General features: G+C 39.9%; 1 protein-coding gene across 1 annotated transcript in view; it reads right to left on the bottom strand.

The window, feature by feature from the left end:
- Positions 1-1,293: 1,293 nt before the first annotated feature.
- The window catches only part of DRD4 (dopamine receptor D4), a 31,677-nt gene continuing 8,763 nt past the window's right edge, over positions 1,294-24,207 (bottom strand). The window contains exons 2-4 of the mRNA XM_032212711.1: positions 13,204-13,316; positions 8,374-8,927; positions 1,294-1,496 (exon numbers count right to left, since the gene is read on the bottom strand). Of these exons, the coding sequence (XP_032068602.1) occupies positions 1,294-1,496; positions 8,374-8,927; positions 13,204-13,316 (870 nt within the window). The remainder of the gene's footprint in view (positions 1,497-8,373; positions 8,928-13,203; positions 13,317-24,207) is intronic.

The raw sequence follows: 24,207 nt of genomic DNA, 5'->3' as shown, positions 1-24,207 counted from the left end.
ATATCTTCTCAAACATAAGATTCTACTCAAATAGGTACCACATTCATTACTTTAATTAGATTCATTTTATGTTGTGTGTGGGACTGGGGCTTTTATTCTTTGGGGGTTTTTTGTCCTTAATTCCCATATACTCTTTTTTATATCTAGATACGTAGATTAAATTTTCATAAGAGGGATTGCTTATTAAAACATGCACAATATTGCCTAAATATGTTGTGGTGTTTTCAGAATTTTCATAAGGTTAAAATTTGTACTGTGGGAGTTTGGGCAAACAAACAAAAAACCCAAAGGATTTTTTAAAAAAACTTTCCTGAATCTCTTTCCTGAAAGGGGAGGGGGCTCAGTGAAATAGCAAATACCTGTCCGATGGACAAGAATTTGGTGTATCATGAAATTCAATGAACGAAATGTTGATATAACTTTTTCAGGGGAATTTTCAAAGCGGGGAGTTAAATTCCTCTCCTGGATCAACCATTTTCAGTACAATATCACTGTTAATTCTTGTGTATGATCAGGATTAGAGGCTGAGCAAACATAGACATGTATTTGCCATGCTACAGTCAGACTAAATTATCCTCCTCATCATAATGGTTTTCTGATCCCATGGTTCATAGAGCTTGATCAAATTGATTATGCATCTTGTCCATGCCTTTGGCACTGAGCAGTTCTCTCTGAGCCAGAAAAATGCACAAACTATTATAACTATTGACAAGCATGGTTGTTTTTCCAGCCCTACTTCTGTTTTCTGAGTTTCTAACCCATCAGGTCCTTTGCAAAAGATTCTAGGCATTAAACATCTTCTGATGGTTAATTATTTTTACAAGTGAAGGGGAAAAAATCCCTAGACTCTACCAGAGCCATCAAAACTTGTATAAATTCTTACAGCATCACTCAGAAGGCACATCTACATTTCTTTGGGGAAAAATGCTGTCATTATTTTGGGGCAACCATCACAAATGCTTTTCTGAATAAATGTTCTGCCTCAATGGAGGACAGATGGCAAACTCCAAACAGAATACTTTCCTCTGTCAATTTAGAAGATTATCATGAAGTCTCAGAAACAATGCATTGACTTCAGGCCATTTTTGCATTCTCACCAAATATGAAGGAACTGCTATCCAGAAAGCAGTACCTTTATCAAGTGAAAAAAAAATGGAAGCACACAACTATGTAATAAGAAATAAAGCTTTATTAAACTATACAAAGACAATATTTGGTCCGGCTCTTTGCCCTGTGCAATGTACTCTCCTTTCTTCTGGATTCAGTTCTAGGTAGACAAAGAATTCAGCAGGATTAGCAGAAGATGTGCAAAACTTTACGGAAGTAATTCCTAAATTCAGTGTTGAAGATTGTGTATATGATAGGGTTGAGGGCACTATTGACATAACCCAGCCATGTGACAATGCTGATTACTTGGCCAGACCTGATACAAGACTCACAGAGAGCTCTGGTTATGTGCACCACAAAGAAAGGAGTCCAACAGAAAAGGAAGGCACCTTTGAAAAAAAGAGAGGGGAAAAATGAGCCAGTTCTTCCCTGTGTATGTCTTATTTTCTCAAAAGTAAACACTTCAATTTTGAACAGTGGCATATACATTTTTTTTAAATGAGGAAGGAAAAAAAAATCCACCGAGGTTACCTTTTAATAATGCAAGTTTGCCATTTCTGATCCGCCTAAATTCTTTGCATTTAAGAATGCTGAAATATATTTAATTTCCCCATTCTTGCTGCATCTGGTGTCTAGTTTAAATGCATTAGCTGAATGAAGCAACAGCAGACACCTTCTACATCAGTTTTTATATAAACTCAAGGACTCTTGGGAATGCATATTTGTTTATTTATTTAAAAAATGAATAATTGCATGTCCATTAACCTATTAATTGGTGCACTAGGACCTTAGGGATCCTGGGGTCAGGGAGATACAGTGCAGCTGGTACATAAACACTGCCTGTGCAGGCTCCAGTAGCTTCTGCCTTTTTCACGCTGGAATCATAGGAAACAGATCTTTCTACAAAAGTTGAAACTAGGCACACAAGGTGGTTGGTCAGGTTTTTCTGCAATGCAAAAACATCTTGGGCTACTAGAAACTATTTCTGGTGTCCCAAAATGCAGAATATACCTATAGGTATATACCTATACCTATAGTTTCACTATATTTTGCTGATCTTGAAGAGGACTTCAGGGTTAAAACCAGAAGGGTCGACATATTCCAACATATGCACCAGGTTAAACACAATATCATTAAGTAGAAACACAAGAGAAGCAGTGAGACCTCACGATAAGGAGGGAATAAAGTTACCTCTTCCCCAGTAGATGAGTGGCTAAAGTGAATTAAGCAGGTGGGTGTTGGCTGGGAAAGGTCTGGGTAGAAAGTGTATTTATGGGTCTCTGATATCTAGGAGCCTCTTCCTATGCTGAAATGTGATAAGGTGGTGGATTCCCAGGAGAGAGGAAGGGCATTCCAGAGGAGTAAGAGGCAACTCAGTCTGGATGAAAGAGGGTGAAGACAGCACCACCCTAATAGTTTACAGCATATATTGTAGGTGCAAGTAGTAGAGTCCTCAATCTGTAGGTGACCAGATTTTAACATTGGTAAAGAGGGACACTATTGACCGGGGGAGGGGTTCTTGATTAAATTTTTTTTAAAAAATCGGGACTTTTTTAAAACACTGAGGGACGCGGGACAAATTGTTCAAAAGCGGGACTGTCCTGCCAAAAGCGGGACTGTCCTGCCAAAAGTGGGACTGTCCCGCCAAAAACGGGACATCTGGTCACCTTATCAATCTGGCAAAATTTTGTCTATAGGCCTGAAAACAATAAAGCTTGGAAGAATCACCATGTGTCAATTTTAGGTCTGACCCAGAGGTGGGTTCCGGTAGGCACTACTGCTGGTTCGCTCGTGTGCACACAATTACAATTAAAATTGTGCTACACACATGCAGAACTGAAAAACAAGATGGCGGCACCTATGGTGGCATGGCAGGCCTGGGTTACTGCCAGTTCCAGCGATCCAGGCGGCCAAACCACTACTGGTTTGGCTGAACTGGTAGGAACCCACCACTGGTCTGACCCTTCCACTCTCAATAACGCTTGCTTGCCCTTTATCATACCATCTGTTCCATCTTTGCTTCACTTTTGGCGCATGCTCCATCTTCAGTGGGCAGTTTGGGGGAAGGGGAGCATTTTATCTCTAAAGAAATGTACTGTCTTCCTAAAGCCTCCAGGGATACCCCATATCAGCAGATAACTTTCCTGTTGTTTACCAAATATGCATGCAATCCCAGTGGAAGTCCTAAGGCTGTGTGAGATCTCAGGGAAATCTCAGTTCTTGAGCATCCAAGAAACACTGCCTGGTTGTCTCCCTGTAGCTGCTACAGGGCATGCCAAGAAGGTAAGAAAGGAAGAGCTTGGCCTCATTGGGAAATTGATTTTCCTTCCTGGCGGGGCGTTGCAAAGCAGCTGGAGGCTCTTGCATTGGCAGCACTTTGTAGGAAATAGCACAAATCATTTTGAAATCTGCGGTAGCAAGCACATCCCTCAATTTATACAGAGCTCAGCAGAGCACTTCTTAAAACTCATTTGTTTTACTCTTCAATTACCTTGTTTAATTAGATGTGGATCCTCTTTTCTTGCTGGATAAAGGACACAGTGATCCTTGGGTTGTTTGAGGACGGTTTTTTAAAAAAATCAGTGAAAATCATTTTTTTAAAGGAATAAATGAATGTATGTATGATGGATTCGGCCTTAAATTGAATGTTAGTTTTCATGGTATTTCTCTTTTTAATCTGTCTCTGTAGCTGGATGGGTGGGGAATTATTGTGTTGCCCATTCAGGGAAGATGTAGACCCAGTTCTCAACGTGGAAAGTAAAAACCTGAAATCATAATATCTTGCTGTAATATTGAGTCAAGGGGAGAGAGGTGAATTGCAGCTTGCATGGTCACATTTGTTGTACTTCTCAATGTTTTTTTTTAATGAAACACATCTTTTCCTGCAGTCATATGGTTGCCAGGAATGCAACATGCGTGTATACACTGGCAACCTGAGTATGCGTACAAAAACTATTGGGGATTAAGACATATTGAATACACACACACACACACACAATCCTACATACTAGTATATAGGTCCGCTCCTACATACAATGTATGTTCCACTTCCCCACCTTCAACACTTGTATTCACACTTATATTCACCCATGTGTATTCTGAATATCTTTCACTTTTGCATCTGGATTTCTGCAAGCTCTAAAAGCATATGCAGAAAAGACAGCAGAGCATTTTTCAAATGCGATTCTTCCAAAGGGAGGCTCTGGCGTGGAAATGATTGTAAAGAGCGAGAGACCTTTAATGTTGCTAATATTCAGCTGTAAAGTGGTTAATCTAATTTTCATTAAGGTGCAAAGGTAGGCTGATCCACAACCCACAAATGGCTTATCCAGGCTTTTGTTGCAATTGAAAGATTGTGCAGCGAGCGAACCACTACAGAGGCAGCTCTATTCATGGACCTGAGTGCAGAACACGGAAGAAAAGAGCAAAAGCATCTCCACATAATGCTTCTTATATAGGCACTTCCCCCTTCAGCATCACATCTCCAGATCTGCAAAATCTAGCATGCTTTCCAACTGAGGAAAGCAAATTCTTTTAAGAAGCTTCATTCCCAAAGTTCCAAAATTAAAATGGCATTCTCATATGCAGCAGATGCCCTTTTCCATTCACAGCTCTGCCCTTTCATTGAACTAAATGTGGCTGACAAAATCTTGGCTGCATAAATCCAGAATACTACTGGATGGCAGTAAGAAAGAAAACTAGAAATTATTTGTCAAAATGGTTAGTCACTCTTTGTTGGTTGTCCAACATATAGGCAGTTCTCAACTTAAGACCACAATTGAGCCCAGCATTGCTAATTGTGACATTTGTTGAGCTTTGTCCAATTTTACAACCTTTCTTTCCACAGTTGTTAAGTGAATCATGGCAGTTGTTAAAGTTAGTAACTCGGTTGTTAAAAGAATTCGGTTTCCCCACTGACTTTGCTGGTCAGAAGGCTGCAAAAGGTGATCACATGACCTTGGGATACTGCAACCTTCATAAATATGAATCAGTTGCCAACTATCTGAATTTTGATCATGTGATTATGGGGATGCTGCAATGATTGTGTGAAAAATTGTCATAAATCACTTTTTTCAGTGACATTGTAACTTTGAACGGTCATTAAATGAACTGTTGTAAATTGAGGATTACCTGTGTTCTGTGTGCTCCTGTACTGTATATAAAAGGGAATCCTGAACTTTTGTTCAATCATTGGATCAGACTGCTCCTCTGGGGGAGTCTGATATAAGGAGGATTTGGCAAATCAAGCAATTTAAAGAAAAAGGAGAGGAAAAATAAAATTCACCGTGCAGATTTTAAGTTGTTGCAGATCCTACTGAAATGACTGGAGTCTGTTTCCTGGTGCCTATGTTGTTTCTACAGAAATTTGGAACATGTTGAGAATAAGGTATCACAGCATAAAGTCAGCTACATAAATGGGAAAATTAACATGACTCATTGTTCTGTACTTTCATTTTAAACAGAGAGAAGGATCTAAAGTTCATATGATCATGTGAAGTGTTAATATCACTTTATAATGCCCTGGTAAGGCCACACTTCGAATACTGCATTCAGTTTTGGTCGCCACAATGTAAAAAAAGATGTGGAGACTCTAGAAAGAGTGTAGAGAAGAGCAACAAAGATGATTAGGAGACTGGAGGCTAAAACATATGAAGAATGGTTGCAGGAACTGGGTATGTCTAGTTTAATGAAAAGAAGGACCAGGAGAGACATGAGATCAGTGTTTCAATACCTCAGGGGTTGCCACAAAGAAGAGGGAGTCAAACTATTCTCCAAGGCACCTGAATAAGCAATGGGCATAAACTAATCAAGGAGAGAAGCAACTTAGAACTGAGAAGAAATTTCCTGACAGTTAGATCAATTAATCAGTGGAACAGCTTGCCTCTAGAAGTTGTGAATGCCCCAACACTGGAAGTCTTTAAAAAAATGTTGGAGAGCCATTTGTCTGAAATGGTATAGGGTTTCCTGCCTAGGCAGGGGGTTGGATTAGAAGACCTCCAAGATCCCTTCCAATTCTGTTATTCTATTCTATATTGTTTTCTCCTTTGTCCATTCTTAGCAAATAAAAAGTCCAGTTGTTCTGCTACTCCTCAATGCAGCTTGAAATCCCTATATAGCTTGAAGGACACAATCGATTCAGAATATTATACAGGATTGAGATTCCCAATTTCTATTTTTTTTCCTCCAGAGAACAATGTGCCAAAACCTGCAGGGGAAATTTGGATAGATGCCAGAGGGCATGAATCATGCCTGGAGTTAAGTACAACTAGAAAGTCTGAAAAAGTTACTTGGTGAAAAAATCCTACCATCTTTTCAGATTATCCTCAAAACAGCAATAAATTAAGGAAGGACTGATTAACTAATCGGACCAACTGGACATCTACCATAGGTGGGAAAAATTGCTTATCTGAATTGAGATGTCTGAGCATCTATGGGTGAGAATTTTTGTGCCTAAAGAAAAATATCTGTGGCTTGAGTGCCTCTCCTGGGTTTTACCCTATCAGGGCACAAAATGTTGACTGCCAGGGTAGACTGCCTTTTATGAGATAGCTTCATTTCTGTTTCAAGAATGTAATACTCACCTCCAGTCAGAACTCCTCTCAACTTCTGATACATAGGAACATAAGCAATGACCTACTGGATCAGGCCTGTCTAGTCCAGCGGTCAGTTCTCACAATCACCAACCAACTGCACAAAAACTAGGACTGAGCAATATCTGAAATGCCATCTGCTTGTCATTTTTTTACTCCCTCATATTTGTTTATTACAGGTGGTCTTCGACTTACAACAGTTCATTTAGAGAACTTCATTCAAAGTTACAACGGCAGAATATTATATGGTATGGAACTAGTGGTACAAATGGCTTTGAGGACAGATGTAAAGCTTAGGGAAAGATGATATGAAGAAGACACAGGAGCTAGAAATTAACAATGTATAGGTAGAGATGAACAAACATGTATAAATGGAAAATTAAGGAATGTATGTAATAGTATTTGTATAGACAAAGAGAAACTGAAAGTACATTTACATTTACAATGGATGTTGAGGTGGAAATGTACAAAAAGAAATGGCAAAAAAATGTCTTTTTAAAAAAAAAAAAACTGTTTAATAAAAATATTTTTTTTAAAAAAGTTACAGAAAAAATTGACATGACCATTTTTCACAGGTATGATCTTTGCAGCATCCCCATGATCACATGATCAAAATTCAGATGCTTGGCATCCAACTGGTTCATATTTATAACCATTGCTGTTCCCAAGATCACGTGATCACCATTTGCGAACTTCTGACAAGCAAAGTCAATGGGGAAGCCAGATTCATTTAACAACTGGGTTACAAACTTATCAACTGCAGTGATTCATTTATCAATTGGGCCAAGAAAGGTCATAAAATGGGACAAAACTCACTTAACTAATGTCTGGCTTAACAATAAAAAATTTGGGATCAATTGTGGTCATAAGTCGAGGATTTCCTGTATTATCCTTTGCAGTTGCTCTGGTGCATTAATAATAAATCCCAGAGATCCATTTCCATGAATGCATAATTCAATCCATGATAATAAAGTAGTTTTAAGAATTATTTCGCAGCCTGGTAGGATTAAATTATTTTAGTCAATAGTCTCACCCTACCAAGCCGCTGAACAATTCTTCTTACTCCCATTTTGAAGAACATTTTCACCTCATTCTATAGGTCTCCTAAAAAACACCATTTTGTGGTACTTCTTCCTATTAAACAAAGAGAATCTTTTCCTGGTAGCATTTTTGCTTTTCAATACCTCCCAACCATTATGAAGCGGCAGCAAATATACAATAAATGTCTTAAGTGTGGGACTGTGGGACTGGAACAGGATTTAACTGTTTAGATTCTGCCTGTTAAAGGCAAAGGGTCTTTTAGTAGGAAAGCAGGCACTCAGTAGGAGTGAGGAATGTGTGCCTGTGCGTACAGTACAAACACACACGTATACTATGAAGGGAGTTTCAGAGGACTCAAGTCTTCTGAGGATGATCAGATGTGCAACACTCACTTTGTCCTTTTGGAATTATCTCTCTAGTCAGCCACTAAAGTGCAATTAAGAGACACAAAATGAGGAACAAAAAAATCCAGTTTCTGCAACATGCTGTACTTATCAGAATGCCAAATGTTTCTATGCATCGCTGTATCCTGGTTTTTTTTTTTTTAATACTCTGGTTTTACAGCTGTCTGGATCTGAAATCAAACTGTCTGATGGTTTACAACCCTGAAAACCATTTAATGTTTTATACTCACCAACCACAACTGGAAGCACCTTCATGGCTTTCCTTTCCCTGCCATTGATTTTGGCTGGCTTCCTACTGAGTTCTCCATTTGGTGCATATTTGATGTGTGGATAGGAAATAGTTTGAATGCCATTGTTCTTGTAATCCCTGGGTAAAGTGCAATCGGAGCAGGCACAGGGGTTGAGTTCCTCTGCCTTGATATCCTCCTGGGTCTTCTCAATTACAGGTGGTGGACCGTATACCTGCCTATTGCCCAGATAAATGCTACTCTTCAGCTTGGCTTTCCGAGCCTCTTCCCAGCGCCTAAGTCCATGGAATATGCCACAGTAGAGAACCAGCATGACAGGACAAGGAATGAAGAAGGAACAGATGGAGGAATATACAATATAATTGTGATCCTCCAGATGACAGAAAGATGGGTCCCGGTTTGGAACATTGTTGAGGCCAAAGATAATTGGGGATGCCACAGCAAAAGCGAAGATCCAAGTGGTGGAGAGGAGGATCAGTTGACGCAGGTCAATCTGTCGTCGATTGTAGTTCAGCGGAACAGAGACAGCAATGAACCTGGATGACAGAAAACAGGATGTAACCATGGGGTTCCTTGTGGAACCAGTTCACGATGGTAAAACAGAACAAACTCTAAGACTACAAGATGGAGCTGGGCAATATAGGATGTTTCAGGTATTAGTGGATTGAAATTCCCATTTTGCCTCTCATACTGCCCATTCATTATTTAGGAAATGCAGCATTATTGTATGGCTAAGCCACCAGAGGGCGAACACAAAAGGTTATTTTATCCCTATTTCTACATTCTGATATATCAACATTTCCCTGTGCAAGTTCTTTGCTCATCCAATTACCTTTGGAAATTACCAATTACTTTTGCCAATTATGCTTGCCTGCTCTATGGAACATTTATTGTCCTCATAATGGCTCCATAATACTGCTTCTCTCCCTTTAATCAATCCATACTGTTGGTAAAGGAAAGTTGCAACTACACTGACAAACATGTTCTAAAAACTGGGCCACCCCAGAAGAAATTGGGTTCTAATTTAATTGGTCTCAACCTCATTTATTTAGCATATACATTTGAATCTGTAAAAGTCAACAGAGAGTGGTGGGTTCTGATAACCAAAATATTCCTGTATAACCACTCATTTACAAGGCAGAATTAGGAAAAATGAAGCAGGATTTGCCATTTTATTGGCAGAGAGAAAAAAGGGACCTAGCTATTGAGTATTTTTGTAGATTAAAGTTTCATGAGTCGAATCGCTTTAACATGGTATAGTAATTATAAACTCTGAGCTAGTAAAATAAAATTTGACCTGATAAGATGAAAATTTGGTTAGAAATCAACAAGCATCTGGTAATCCCTAAAGTTTGAACTGGAAAACCCTTTCTGTCCATTAAATATGTCTATCTTATTTTTCTGCTTCTTATTTTAATTTCTATTCATAATCGGTAGCCTTGTATTTTAGTTTATTTTTCAAATCAAATGCAGTAAATGTTACTATCAGCTGAAGGGCCTTGTTGTGCAGCCAGATGAAAATGTAAATTCTATCAATAGCCCCCCATATCAGGGGAAAGTCATTTCTTTCAAATGCACAGTAAACTTTCTCCTAGTCCCAGGGAGTGCTCCTATTTTTATTCTTCTTTTTCCTTAATGCAGACTGACTGTTATATGTGCAAAATGATTTAAAAGCATTTGTGCTTGTCATCAGCACTCTTTTCACAGTTAACATTCAAGATGTGAGATTTGGGGACAATGGAGCAGCAGATGGTGGTATAAAGTGCAGGGGCAATGCACAAGTTCCTGCCCAGAGCAGGACATTTTTAGCATACGGAGGAATAAATTCAGAAGAGGTTTTGATTGAATTGATTGTCATGGCCCCAAGTATTTTTATTCCTGTACCACAAATGAATACATGAATAACAAATGGGCAATATTTTTATTAAAGATAGTGGGAGGGGAGGGAGTGAATTCATAGATCTGAATGATCACTAGATAACAGCAAGATGAAAACACTTTCATTTCATCTGGAGCACGGGTGTAAAACTCGCAGCGTCACATTGCTGTCGTGTATTGCAATGTTTTTTCCCTTCGTGTGGGTGGGTGTGGCTTGTCCATGATGCATCTGGCCTGCAGGCCGCCAGTTTGACACCCCTGATCTAGAGGTTATCTGGATTTTTGAAACTCGGATACGGTAGCCCAAAGTAAAGTTTCCTTTAAGTCAAGATCAACTCTTGATAATTTCAAGAAATATGTCTCTATGTGGCTTTCTTGACAACAAAATAGAATTATTATTTTTTTACTTTTTCCAAGGTATGCTTCCATCTTTCCAAGTCTACAGAATGATAAAATGCTTTCACCCTCTAGTCTACAGAGGATTCCTGGAACTCTCTTAAATATTAACTAGGCTCAGCTCTGTCTTCCTTTCTGAGATCATTGAAATAGACATGGATTTTTGTGTTCCCCAGAACGCTTTATCAGAGAAGTGGTTACAAAAAGTAGAGGAAGTGGAGGAAACAGCAGAATCCAAAAATTAAGCCAGATATTTCAGGTCCGCAGGTGAAAATCATTCTCAAGAGAGACTGCTGTATGAATGCTTTCATGAATTAATAAGGGTATATACCAAGCATTTAGAGACAAAAAAAGTTCCCCCTTTACGCTTGAAAACATAAAGGCCATTAATCCTAAACTTATCTTTTGCCTTCGGAGCAAAACCTACAAGTGACATGCTGTAGCTCCAAAGGCAGATCCATGGGGAAGACAGTGTGAATTTCCCATTTGAACAGGATATCCCCACCATTTAAAATGTTGATATAAATAAGCAGTTCCTTGGTTGGTAGAAAAAAGAATTGTCGTGGAGCCGAGGTGGCGCAGTGGTTAAATGCAGCACTGCAGGCTACTTCAGCTGACTGCAGTTCGGCTGTTCAAATCTCACCGGATCAGGGTTGACTCAGCCTTCCATCCTTCAGAGGTGGGTAAAATGAGGACTCGGATTGTTGTTGGGGGCAATATGCTGACTCTGTAAACCGCATGAGAGAGGGCTGAAAGCCCTATGAAGCGGTATATAAGTCTAACTGCTATTGCTATTGCTTTCTTAGTTTTAATTCATTTTAATTGAAAAATTATTTGAAAGCAACCATCTTTGACAGCAATGACTACAATGGTCTTTGGTCGGTATGGGTAAGTTTATATTCTATTCTTTCAGCTACCGTCCATAGCTCAAAGGGGGAAAAACACTTTCCCCCTTCTTTGCCTAACGGTGACAATAAGAAAACATTAGAAGTGATGTTCAGATTTTCTTGGACTAGAAGCAGCTTTGTCCAATTAGCTGGACAATGGGAAAACGTGGGTGGGGAGCCTAGCAAAATAGTCAGAAGCAACGTATAGACAATAAACCACCTATGTTTCCTAGAGTTTCTCAAGTTCCTTCTTGCCTTTATTTGGTAGGCTCTTAGTTCTTTCCAATAAGAAAATCCCAAATGCAATTATTGGAAGAATTAGTTCTTCAGCTTCTGTTAGTGAGAAGGATGTTGATCAGAGGTGGGTTGCTGCTGACATTACTGCCGGTTCGACGGGTAAAACATTTCGTGTGTGTGTATTTGCACCTAAAAAGGTCTGCATATGCGCAAAACATAAAAAAGGGGGGAAATTACATTTCTTCAATGAAAATTGTTCTGTGCATGCGCAGAACCAAAAATCAAGATGGCAGCACCATAGGAGAACCGGTTTGGGGATGTGGCAGGCCTGGGTCGCTGCTGGTTCCAGTGACCCAGACCACCAAGTTACTACCAGTTCAACCGAACCGATCCAAACCGAAAGGAACCCATCTCTGGTGTTGATCATGTCTGAATTTTGCCTTTCCTGAGTAGAATATTGCTTTATGGACTTGCCTTGATAAAGAAGTGGGAGTTTATGGAAGATCATTGTTCTCTCTGTTCTCTCTACATTTTCAGTCAATAGACCTAAATTACATATTATAGCCAAAATTGAGTTATTAGAACAAAGATATTCTTCAGTCTGCAAAGTTTGAATGTTACAATTCACTTTACAATATCACATACACCTGCTAGAGAAATTGATGTTGATATATATTAACTAGTAAAGAAAATTGGAAAAAATATGTATGTTGATTGGAGAAATCAATGCATTTTTGTACATTCTAAAGCCAGAATGTACAAAACAAATACGTAGTAAATTTTCACAGCGTGGATACTGATTGACTATCCACACCTACTAATAGATGCTGAATGAGATACAAATGAGAAACTCACAGTCTTTATGTATGACAGCATTAAACTTACATTTCCTCAATTTTTCAGAACCCTCCTAGAGTTGCTTCAGTGGCTGAGGTAGCTAAAAAGCTGATTAAATAAATGTGTGTTTTTGTGTTTGTGTGTTTGAGTCTGTATGCATCAGTGGTGAGTTCCAGATCCCGTTCCAACTGGTACGGTTGGAACGGGCCCGGCGTCATCCACATGGACGTGCGCAGCACAAACGCATGGCATGCACATTCATTGTACCTGCCAGCGATGCTTCCGCAAGCCTCCGTGATGCTCCAGCTGATCGGTGGAGCATCGCGCAGGGACTGTACATGCCATGCGTGTGCACAGAAGTGCCAAAGGCTTTAAAGGACAGGTAAGGAGCTCAGGCAGGCAGGTGGGCCCTCTGGAGCACCGCACTGGAACAGTACCCTGTACTCCAGGCAGGCTCCAATATGCCCGTACCGGGGCGAACCGCCTGCAACCTACCACTGGTATGTATAATATGTATTAGAACTGAAAAAGTTGGGAAACTTAGCATCTAAAAGCCATAATGAGCAGAGTTTCTTACCGATCCACGCTGATAGCACAGAGATTGAAAATGGAGGCAGTGCACAGCATGACATCCATGGTCATCAAGGCATCGCATAGGACTGGGCCCAAAGACCAAACGCCTCCCTGGAACTGAAGAAAAATAAGTGAATGCATTCAGAGTTCATACTTGAGTGTTCCCTTCACTATATTCTTTAGCTACAATTCTAGTTGGATTCTCAGAGGTTGTGGCTCTGCTACTTTTCTTTGAGAAGATCCTCTTCAATGGCTGACGCGATCAAGAGGGTTGCCAGGTTGCAATCAGGCATTCATAGCTCTAAAACCAGAAATGAAGTGGTAGTGGTGGGTGAAATAGCTGCATCTCCTCCCACATATGCCTGTCTCAGTGCAATCATTCAGCCTTCTTTGTTGCTATACATCATACTAGGAGGCTTACTTACTGAAACAAATGAGGGGAGGAAAGAGATAGATGGAGGAAGGTGGGGGGGAGAACCTTGAAAATCAAATATCCAGGATGTGGTATAAAACAATTTTATTCCTGGACTATAAACCACTATGAGTATCAAGTGTCAGAAGGAGAAAGATTTCTCCAGAGGAGACACATACAAAGCCAATACAGAGATAGCTAAAACATTTGTTTTTATGAGTGGCAACTGCAGCACACCTCTGTAACCAATAGTAAATGTCAAATCACTTCACCATAAAAGCATCCTAGAATCTTCCATTATTACTGTAACATGCACTGATTGCTCCTCTATCTATTTGTAAAGTCTTGGATTATATTATCTAGGAAGAAAGTAAATCACAAAGCCCTGTGCTAATATCACTTAATCCTCACCCTGTTGGTGCTATAAATATCACCTAGGAATGATGTCAAGAGAAGTGCCTTATTTACACCTTACAAACTGTAGCTTCATCATTCCTTAACTTTCAATCTGATTGAGGGGTCAGGCTAGGAGAGGGCAAATGCCTCAGTAGAAGCACTCATTAACTGCCTGAAGATTATCCAGATGTGACCTGTGAAAAGGAGCAATTTTTCTTTAAAAAAAGACTTAAGTAAAGTGTGATAGCTGTCAAATTTGCTCCTTACTTCATTTCTGACAGCTTAAGCAAGCCATAATGGGTTGTAATAATAATGATAATAACAATGTCAAGCAATTTAACAACATACTGCAAGGAGGTGAAATTGAAGATTGGTTAACATCTGGCAAAAGCTACCTGATAATAAAAGAACCAATAAAAGGGGCAGCACCAGGCAACTACAGGCTAAGTACCTGCTTACTAACAACTTTCAAATTGCTAATTGCTTGGAGGCTGATATAGTCCAACAGCATCTAATACAATCTCTTTTACCTGAGCAGAAGGGAAACTGCCTGAACAGCAAACAAACAAATTATCAAATCTTAATTAACTAGATCAGAGGTGTCAGACTTGCGTCATCATGGCAGTGTCACATGACGTTGCTAAATTGAGTGTGGGCGTGCTAGTGCATGACACATCTGGCCCATGGGCCGCAAGTCTGACAGCCCTGGACTAGATTATTTTGGAAAACTGCAAGAGAAGGAAAACCAACCTAAATGTAGCTTGGATTGATTACAAAAAGACATTCAATTCTCTGCTACATGACTGGACGATTAAGTACCCAGAAATAATAAGAGTCAGTAATTATGAAGTCTCTCAGTCATCCAGCTTACAGTTGTCCCAAAGGTGCTTTTTCCAAAAGCAACTGGACTTTCTGTTTTTTCTTTGAAGATGGTTTCGCTTCTCATCCAAGAATCTTCTTCAGCTCTGATTGGATGGTGGGGAATGGAAGAGCTGAAGAGGTTTTTTGGATGAGAAGCAAAACATCTTCAAAGAAAAAACAGGAAGTTTAGTTGCCTCTTGAAAAAAACACCTTTGGGATAGGAGTCAGAAGAAACATCAGAAGTTTTGTGCAAAGATTGATGGCAGAATGGAAAGAACAGTTGCTGTTTAATGATGATAGACTAGGAGAGATTAATATCAAGAGAGGAATCTTTCAAGGAAGCTCACTATCATCACTTTTGTTTGTCATTGCACTGATTCCTCTTTCAACAATACTGAAAGTACGGCTATTAAACACCCTTTACACGCATGATCTAAAGAAAAAATATCATCTGAAATAGAACTGCTATTGCTCAACCCTGTCTGTATATACAGCCAAGATATTGCAGTGGAGTTTGAACTGGACAAATGTGCCTGTTTTACTATCAATAGGGTAAAAATAGTGAAAACTGAAGGAATCAAGATACTATATGGAAATAACATCAAGAGTTTGGAGGAAGACTATCAAATACCTGGGCATTCTTCAATCTAAGAACATCCAGCTGACTGAAGTTGTGAAGAAGTTTAGAAGTGAATACATCATGGAACTAAAAAAGATCCTAAAGTTCAAACTCAGTAAAAGAAATACTATCAACCTGGACAATTTCAATCATTAGATAGAGAGCTGGAATAATAGACTGGACTCAAGCAGAACTAAAGGTTCTGGATAGTAAAACCAGAAAAATAATGACAATGAATCATGCCCTTCATCCATGAAGCAACGTTGACAGATTCTACTGAGCAAGGAAAATAGGTGGGCATGGAATCTTGCAAATACACAAAACAGTTGAAGAAGAAAAAAGGGCATTGGAAGAATATCTGAAGGAAAGTGAAGAAGATGCACTGAAACTAGTGTACCATGAAGGCTTATGAACAGAGGAAAGACCAACATTTGATTTACAAGAAAGACAAAATGAAGAATAATATAGAAATATGGCAAGGCAAAGTATTACATGGCCAGTACATAGAAAAACTAACAGGCAAAGCAGATAACAAGACCTGGCAATGGCTAAGAACAAGAAAGTTGAAGAAAGAGACAGAGGGGCTAATTCTGGCTACACAAGATCAAACCTTAAGAATTAATGCATTCAAAGCCAGAATTGAGACAACAACAAATGAAAACAAATGCTGCCTCTGTAAAAGAAACTGAATAGTGTACATCTAATTAGCTGCTGCAAGAAGATTTCACAGACTGACTGCAAACAATGGCAAGATAAAGTAGCATCAATGGTACATTGGAATATCTGCAAAAAATACCACTTGTCTGGAAGCAAGAACTGGTGGGACCATAAAGTAATAGAATATGAAGAAGCTAAAGTACTCTGGGACTTTACAATTCAAACAGAAAGCACTGCTACATCACACCTCAGACTTAATAACAATCAATAAGAAACACAAGAAAATCTGGATAGTGGACATGGCAATAGAAGAGAATGGATTGGAGAAAATTACAAAATACAAAAACCTGCAAATAGAAGTAAAACCACTGTGGCAAAACAAAGCAAAAATAGTTTCAATAGTAATTAGGTGTCTTAGGTACAATCCCAAAATATCTGGAGCACCATTTGAACACCATTGGTATTAACAAAACCATCATGAATCAATTGCAAAAGGCAGTTTTACTTGGAATAATTTACATCCAGCAACAATATATTTAACACTACGCAGCAATATCTGCCTAGCCTGGATCATTGTGTAGGATAGGTGGATAAAAATGCCAAATCCAGTCTAAAACAGCCAGCTAACTGTAATGTGACCAACAATAATAAATGTAAATGCCACCTGACCCCCAGTGACTCTGGGCAGTTAGTGGAATACCAGCGATACAGGTTAAAATGTAATTATTTATCATCATCCTTAGGCCCTGTGCAGAGCATAATGGGCAGCAAGTGCTTTCCAGCTGTTTTGATCATTCACATCTTCAGCATCGTTCCAAGGGACATTAATGATGTCAAGGCTCTTCCTTAAGTGTTTGATGCCAAGTTTTCTAAGGCCGGCCTCTTTTGCTCTTTTCTCCTGGAGGTGTCTGACATGGTGGAATTTTTGGGATGCTGGTCTTTAACATACATATTGTAAAAGTGTAATGATTAAAATGTAATATTCATTTCTTATCCAAGCCTAACTCTAGTGATACCATGACTTTGACTCATGAAGAATCACAAAGATTCAGTCATCTTTCAGGAAATACAAAGTTTGAGATTTCCCACTTTAAATATTATCAGACAACACACCAGCATGTGATCAAACACACACCTTTCTATCGAATGTGATGAAACTAAAACTAAAGTGTGTGTGCATTTAACTATTCTTCTTTATCTCACCGTGGAAATGATTATTAAAAGAATTGAAGTCACAGTCAGATAATGATCTTATTAGGACCAATCTTAGAACATTTTGAGATCTTCAGATTCTCTTCATCTGTTAAGGGTCCCCCCACCACTTCTCCCACAGAAGAAAATAATAAAGGGGGGTGGGTGGAGAGGAGGAAAGCTGATTGGATGAAGCCAGGAGCTGAGTCTTAAAATGGGATGGAGGAAGAGTCACAGGATTAAATAAACTAATCAGCTTTTCTCAAGTCCCCCCAATTTTAGTTCCAACTTTAAAAGGCTGCTTTACAAGGTTGTGGGTGATATGTAGAATCATTATGGCACACAATTTCTCCCATTATGCTGAATATAAAATCAGATGGCCAATCTTTATCAAAACACCAGGTGCTTAACAACCAGAGAGCAAAAGCTAAAAGAATCACGTCAATTTTTATATAAGTACAGCTATGTTTGGGGAGAATTTGGCAGAATTGCATACTCTCTTTCTAAACCGAATCCATTTCAGGCTAGCATATCTTTTCTAATAAATTTTAGCTCCTTTCCAATCTGCCTAATTTGAAGAAAAGAAACAAATGTATTTTCTTCCATCTTTCTATCTCTGCTGGTGAACAGCAGTAGTGAAATAGTCATAGTACGTATGTCCCTTCCAAAGGCACAGGAACAAAATTTTCAGAGAAAATAGCATCATAAGGATAGCTGTGTTAGATCATTCATACAATACATTTATCAAGTGACTGAAGTTTTTTTAGTTCAAGATAGTCTGAATCACAGATTAACCAAATGGACTGGATTTGTGCAGCTTTCCATGTACACAAAACCCAATCAAGGGTTTGAAAATAATCAGGCTTAATACAAATCATTGTCATCCTAGCAAGTGCAGGGTCTACTGATATGTTGCATTAATACAGCTATTAATTTCTATCACACATACAGTAAACAAATCCTACAGTTCTGTATATTCATCTGTTCTCTATGAAGGCCTCCATCACACTACTGGGCTATAAGGCTCATGTAAAACTGTCCTGCCCGGGGGGGGGGGGGGATTTTGCGTCAACTTTCTACTACATTGTTAAGTGAGAGGATAAAGCCATATAGTTGTGATGTCCTTCCCTCTGCACATCGGCAGGATAGGTTTTCTAAAACAATTCAGCCTGTACTGTTCTGTTGTAATTTTTCATAGGGACATTCAGGTGGTTGTATCTTACTCCTGCTGTGATGCTACCCAGCAGGAATTGTTTATTGTACAAACTTCTGAGTTACCGCAGTGAAAATGAGGCAGTGGTTGATACACTGACTACCCTTGTTTTTTCTTTTGAATTATGCTTTTATGTAATTTTCTGATTGAAATAAGTTAAATGTTATTATGATGATGATGATTTTATTAACAAGCTATGAACAGGGCAGGGGGATATTGAACAAAGGTGACATTCCAAATCTGTGCTAGAGCCAGGTGCCATAAATGTTGACTGTGCTAATATGGGCAATGTACACACTCTAACAGATCATCTGTTCTGATTTCCATATGACCTGCAATGCCTTACCCTTTAATACAGCAAGAGGCAGTAGTGTCTGTATAGAACAACTAACTTTTTAAGTTCAACTTGAGAATTTATAATTATAGTACTCTTTTGCCTCTCTTCACACATTTGCTAAGTTTCTGCCTGCAAGGGTTAACTGTTCCTTTTGTTTAGGGATATTTTATTGAATAAGCCTCCATTGGCTACATCATACATTTTGGAATGTATGGTTTTTATTAGTTGAAACGGTTCGGTTTGCAGATAAAGAAATCCTATTTTATGATGAGTCCTAGTCTTTTTGTTTATCCTCATGACTTAGAGAAACAGACTCTCATTACCTAGGCAGAGAATTTGCTTGCTGCTGCTTTTAGGGCACACAACATTTCCCTACTAGCCTTGCCCAGCCACAGCTGAGTTACAAAAATCTAATTCTCACATTAGTGTCTGCAAGGAAATTTGCAAAAGTGGAGCTAACACCAAGATCAGAGTCCTGTCCCTTTTAACATGCATGGATATGACACATATACAAAGAGGAAAGACTTTGCCCATGCCAGCCATTTTGAATTGTTCAATCCCTCTCACACAGAAGTTTACACATGTTATTTGGCAATGCTGTTTGAATGACATGCTACCAATCAGTAATGGGAATGGTTCATCAAATTAATTTTGAATTAGCTTTTAAACCTGTACATCTCCTGGTAAGAAAGTTTAATGAAAGGCTTCTCATTGTTAAATCTGCAAACACTGATACACACGCATGCACACACGCAAGCAAGCAAGCAGCATTTTGCTACCAAGTAGAGCCAAAGGACACAGTAGGAATACATAATCACACAACCCAATTTTTTGCAAGTGTATTTGCTGTCCGTTTGTGTGTATGTGCTCCCAGGAGCTGGTGCTTTGGGGTCAAAGCGAGGAGCCCACTAGAAATGTTTGTTTACCATCATCATACGACAAAACCTGCACTAAAACCTAGTACAATGCCAACAAAATATGTACCAATCTGTTTTTCTAAGGAATTTGGAAAAAAAAGAGATGAACGGCTAAAGAATCAATGTGTTTGACTGAACATCATTCATTTTGATCTTTCCCTCGTTTCTTTTTCCAAAGCAAGTAACAGATCAACTATCCTTCATAATACTCATAATGGCATATCTAAAAAGTCATCTGCGTCACTGCTGATTCATTTACACTGAACATTATTGAAAAAGTACTCAACAAGGATAGATTTTTCCAGGCTCATCAAACACAAATAGGCCCTCACTTGACCTGTGCCTAATCGTTTTGGTCCAACCCAGCAGGTTTACGTCAGCCTCTATAATTGGTTCTAATATAATTTTGTGACTATATGGTCACCTTCAGTCTCCTTTTCTTGCTAAATTACATATTACCGGTATTTTCTGTTTAAAATGCTAGTGGGCCGTTGGGTTCAGAAATTTGCCCCAAGCCAAGCTGAGTTTCGTTATTTGTGTTTTCTAGTCTCCTGGGTGACATGCAGAGTGTTTTAAAGTCCCAGTGTTGTTTTCCATGGATGACTGCATTGGAACTCAGTAGAACTTACTCCCACTTTTTTTTTTGAGATGGCAATTGAGAATTGAGCAATCTTTGGATGGGTACAGAATCAGTGAGATCACATGGGCAGGCTCAGTTTGCAGAGGTCTTGGAGGGGGGACTTGCTTTGTTTTTCTAATGTGATAGACTTATTTTGCACTATACAACACAATTTTCACCTATTTCCCAAGTAAACTGGGGGGTGGCAGACAGCTATGCTTTTAGTGATCATAGTTAAAAGGGATTCTGAGGCAGGAGTGGGCTTCAAAAATGTCAGCAACGGTTTCTTTGCCCTGGTGGCCCTTGTGGGCGTGGCCTGGTCAGCCTCCTGTACCATGGAGAGGAGGGGATGTTTTCACCTTCCCTAAGCTCTGGAGGCTTTCCTCGAGCCTCTGGGAGGGCGAAAACTGCCTCCCCGGGCTCCAGAGGTTCCCTGGAGGTCAGAAACAGCCCCTTTCTGGCTTTCTGGAACTTCCGGGAAGCCCGTTTTTTCCCCCTCCCCGAGCCTCCATGCAGGCCCTGCACTTACCTTGCATCCAAAACGGGCCGCATGGAGACTCCTGGGAGGGGTGGGGTGGGAGGGGCTAACCATGGGTGGGATTTGGAGATTCTCCAAACCAGCCATAATGTTAGTTATGGGTTCTCCCAAACCCGGGCGAACCTGTATCAGCCCACCCCTTCCGAGGGCTGTAAAAAAATTAATCAATTAATTTCTAAAAATTAAAAGGCAAACAATAACTGCAGGTTGCCCATCCCTGTAGGGAACCTGCGTTACTTCAAACTGTATTTGTGGTTCAAATGCCTAAATCTTCTTTATGTGTGCTATTACAAAGCCTGGTTATTCAATAATCTGCAGTTTTATTAAATACAGTTATTGTCACTGCGGAAAATACAAAATCCTCCCTAGTATTATAAAAATAGCGTGAACAGAAATTGCTGTGGAGAGATGAACCTTCAGCCATCAGGGTATCTCCTTCTTTTCAAATCCCAGTTTCCCTGTAAGTATCTTCCCTGCATCCTTGTTATTGAGGAAATATTTCTATATTGGAGAATATATTTCCTGTGGAAGCCATAAAATAGTTGCTTCCCAGCAAGTATATGTCAACCAATACTTACAATGATTTTTCTTTCTTTCTTTGGAAGGTGAGCATGAAATACACATGACATCCAGAATCTGTGAAATAGCTCTGCAGTTGCAGATCACAGTTGCTGCCATGGGTAACCTTTTAAAACCTTACATTCTGGGTACAAATATGCATAGATTCAAACCACCATTTCATTTTTTCATGTTTTAGGTACCTAAAAAGCCTGCCTATTTTTCTACCCACAAAATTTTTTGGCTTTTCCAATTCTTCTAGTGAGGAGCACAGCGCATTCCTTCCAGAGAAATCGGTTTCATAATTTTTTAGTGTCACCGCGCTAAAAGAAAATTGTACCATACTTTGTTTGTTTATGTTTGTTTGTTTATTGGATTTATATGCTGCCCTTCTCCCAAAGGACTCAGGGTGGTGTACAACATAAAAAAACACATATTACAAAAGTTAAAAAGGAAATTAAATAAAGTATCCAAAAATAAAACCAATTAATACTAACGATAAAATTTTAAAAATTAGATTAAAATTAACAATTAAATTAATCATTTATTTTATTCTGTTCAGACCAGGCGGGCTTGCTGGAAAAGCCAACTTTTTAGGGCACATCGGAAGGACTGGAGGTCAGGGATTATGCGAAGCTCCAGGGGCAGCTCATTCCAGAGGGTAGGCACTCCCACAGAGAAGGCTCTCCCCCTGGGGTTGCTAGCCGACACTGTCTGGCTGACGGCAGCCTGAGGAGGCCAGCCTGGTGAGAGGCTATTGGTGGCAGTAGGTGGTCTCGCAGGTACCCTGGGCCTAAGCCATGGAGCGCTTTAAAGGTCATAATTAGTACCTTGAATTGCACCCGGAAAACAACCGGCAACCAGTGCAGGCCACCTAAAAGGGGTGTAACATGGGAGCACCTAGGTACCCCCATGATAAACCGTGCGGCTGCATTCTGGACCAGCTAAAGCCTCCAAGTGCTCTTCAAGGGCAGCCCCATGTAGAGAGTGTTGCAGTAGTCCACGCGAGAAAGGACGAGGGCATGAGTGACTGTGCATAGAGCATCCCGATCCAGGAAGGGACGCAACTGATGTACCAGGCGAACCTGGTAAAAGGCCTTCCTGGTCACGGCCGTCAGGTGTTCTTCTAAACTAAGCCATGTATCCAGGAGGACTCCCAGATTGCAAGCCCTCTCTGAGGGGGCTAAAATTTCTTCCCCTATTATCAAAGATGGAACAAGATACATAAATCGGGATGATGGAAACCACAGCCACTCAGTCTTGGAGGGATTGAGCTTGAGCCTGTTCCTCCCCATCCAGATCTGCATAGCCTCCAGGCATCAGGACATCACGTCGAGGGCATCATTTGGGTGGTTTGGGGTAGAGATGAAAAGTTGGGTATCATCAGCATATTGATGATACCGTACCCCAAAATCACGGATGATCTCGCCCACTGGTTTCATATATATGTTGAACAGGAGGGGTGAGAGAACCGACCCCTGGAGCACCCCACAAGTGATGCATCTCGGGGTCGATCCCTGTCCTCCACTCAACACGAACTGCGACTGATCCGACAGGTAGGAGAAGAATCACCGTAAAACAGTGCCCCCCACTCCCAACCCCCTGAGTCATCGCAGTAGGATACCATGGTCAATGGTATTGAATGCCATTGAGAGGTCTCATAGGACCAGGACAGAGGAGCAGCCCCTGTCCCGGGCCCGCCAGAGATCATCAACCAACTTTCCTTTAGTTGCTTCCTAAAACTGCAGCTTTAAATCAATTGAGAAAAACAGATATTTCAGAGAAAGTCGGCATAAGGAGGATGCATCAAGATCATGCATAACCTGTTCATCATCTGCATCCAACCCATACTGATGGGATTTAACGTCCAAGGAAATCTGCCATAGCAAATAAATTCATTTTGTGTCAGTTTTGTATCTCACAGTAAAATGAGATGGCACAATATACCATTGTGGCAAAAGGGTTAACTGATTTTAAATTTAGGAACTTTGCATATGGCAATGGCTTGAATTGGGCCAGAAAATAGATAATGAAGGAAGAAGCAAAATGAAATTGGAAATCCATGCTGCTGTGGCTCTGAAATCAAATAAAAAGGAAGCCAGATGCCGAAAGGCCAAATGCCATTAATGTTGACAATGCCAGTACAGGAGAATGTACAAAGTGAGACTGAAAATATGACTGCCAGATGCCAATCATGCTCTTCCTTTTAACACTTTTAAGGAAATAGCATGCCTGACTTGGACATTATCACCACGTCTGTCTACTTGAGTACTTTTTCCAACTTGGTGTTTTTTAGGAAGGTTGTTGAAAAGGCAACAGGGACTCAAGGATTCTGGGTGAAGCAAATTAGAATTTTTTAGACCTGGGCATTAAATAAAAACTGCACTGATCACACTTGCAGCAACCTACAGTAGGACCTGGAGGGAGGGAGTGTGACCCTTCTGATCCTGCTCGACCTCTTAGTAAAATTTTGGATCATCAGTGGGTGTTGAACATTTGAGGACCTGTTTTATACTATCTCTGCTCCTTCTGACTGGGCAGTTTAAATTAAATTTCAACAAGATGTTATGGTTGTTTGGAACTATTTGGCTCTATGCTAGTTGTATCACTGGAAGGCATCACATTCCCCTGGAAGAAGCAGGACTGCCATCTGGGGTTTTCAAGCACTTGCTCCTGGTTGAACAGCAGAT

The sequence above is a fragment of the Thamnophis elegans genome, chromosome 1 (genome assembly GCF_009769535.1).
Source record: "Thamnophis elegans isolate rThaEle1 chromosome 1, rThaEle1.pri, whole genome shotgun sequence".
NCBI lineage: Eukaryota > Metazoa > Chordata > Lepidosauria > Squamata > Colubridae > Thamnophis > Thamnophis elegans.
This window is presented reverse-complemented; position numbering and strand designations above follow the sequence as displayed.